We start from the raw sequence: 1,544 nt of genomic DNA on the forward strand, positions 1-1,544 counted from the left end.
AAGTTAGTTTAAATATTTGACATATTTTTTGTTTATTTCGGGCCTATAGAAATATGACAGAAAATTCGTGCAAAATTTTATTCCTCCAGTTTCCTTATATGTCATTCTTTGACTAATCTTTCCTTCCTCGCGGATCATATATATTTGACCAGGCTGACGAATCCAATAAGAGAAGCCGGAGAGAAACAATCTAAAGAAGAATGAAGGAATCATGAAGGATTCTCAGAGCTTTTCCAGACAAAATATTTGCCTTCTTTTTTCCTGCCCTTGATGAAGACAATGGACACACACTCCTGTTCCTTCGCTGACAAACCCTGACACAAATTCGTTTCAATAAAACTCCGGGAAATATACTGAATTCACGGATATCCAATAAACAGTATCAGAAACCTACAAGATTTTGCTGTAATCTCAGTTGCAATAATTTCATCCTCGTATGATTGTATCAACTTATCCAGAATAGCTCTGGCACATGTGTGTGTGTTTATGGTTTTTTCCATAAACATTGCATAATTTGGTATATGTTAAGTCGACATAGACTTAGTTTCACTAATTCTTTTGTATATATCACACAATTAAGAAGAAGGCTTCTTTCTATACGAATTTGTCATCCGTAAACTGCACTAAACATTCACCCATCACGCATTTTCTTCTTTCTACGGAAACTTTTAAGATACCAGTGACTTGAGTGGAAGAATTTTTTCTTGAGAGGGAGTTATTAGAATGCAGAGATGTGGAGGGAAATAAACTTATTCTATTAAGATTGGCGATGTATGTGCATGGCATTTAGTACTATATTGCCACTACATACCTCCTCCAAGCATCGTTGTATCAGGGAGATACCTCTGAGAACCTTGTTCTGCCACATAGATTTCTCTGAGAATCTTGGTCTACCACTTAGATATTTGTGAAGTCCTTGCTCTATCACATATATATCTCTGAGAACCTTGTTCTACCCAAAAGATATCTCTGAGTATCTTGGTCTACCACTTAGATACACCTCTGAGAATCGTGGCCTACTACTTAGATATTTGTGAAATCCTTGCTCTACTACATGTATATCTATGAGAACTTTGCTCTACCCCATAGATGTCTCTTGAGAATTTTGCTCTGTTAGGGAGATACCTCTGAGAACCATGCACTACCAGTGAGATAACATTGAGGGGCGCTCCGCTCCCTTCCCAGGATATAAAAATGAGAGCCTTGTTTTAGCATGGAGGTGCACTTAAGGACCATGTTCTTGACCTTTCTGTGTCATGGTCAGTCCTTTGAAAACTTTGCGCTTCCATAGAGATACGTCTGAGAATCTTACTCTACCTTGGAGATACAGCTGATTGATTTATTCATGAAAATTCGGCTGTGAAGCAAAGCATTAGGGTGCTTTCGGCCATGCAGAACTCTAGACAGCTTAAAAAGAGGAAGTTTGAGTGGCTGGACAGAAAGATTGAAGAAAGGAAGTGGAATGGAAGTATAGTGGAACTAGGGGCACCACTGATGGCACTATCCCCTGCTTACGGGGTATACCGCAGAGGATATTCCTCTTT

The 1,544-nt window shown here is 38.9% G+C and overlaps 1 protein-coding gene across 1 annotated transcript in view; it reads right to left on the minus strand.

Annotated features, from left to right (window-relative positions):
* Positions 1–1,236, minus strand: part of LOC135206296 (uncharacterized) — a 22,625-nt gene extending 21,389 nt beyond the window's left edge. Inside the window, exon 1 of the mRNA XM_064237719.1 lies at positions 1,126–1,236. Coding sequence (XP_064093789.1) covers positions 1,126–1,236 — 111 coding nt within the window. The remainder of the gene's footprint in view (positions 1–1,125) is intronic.
* Positions 1,237–1,544: the final 308 nt, after the last annotated feature.

The sequence above is a fragment of the Macrobrachium nipponense genome, chromosome 29 (genome assembly GCF_015104395.2).
Source record: "Macrobrachium nipponense isolate FS-2020 chromosome 29, ASM1510439v2, whole genome shotgun sequence".
Classification (NCBI taxonomy): Eukaryota; Metazoa; Arthropoda; class Malacostraca; order Decapoda; family Palaemonidae; genus Macrobrachium; species Macrobrachium nipponense.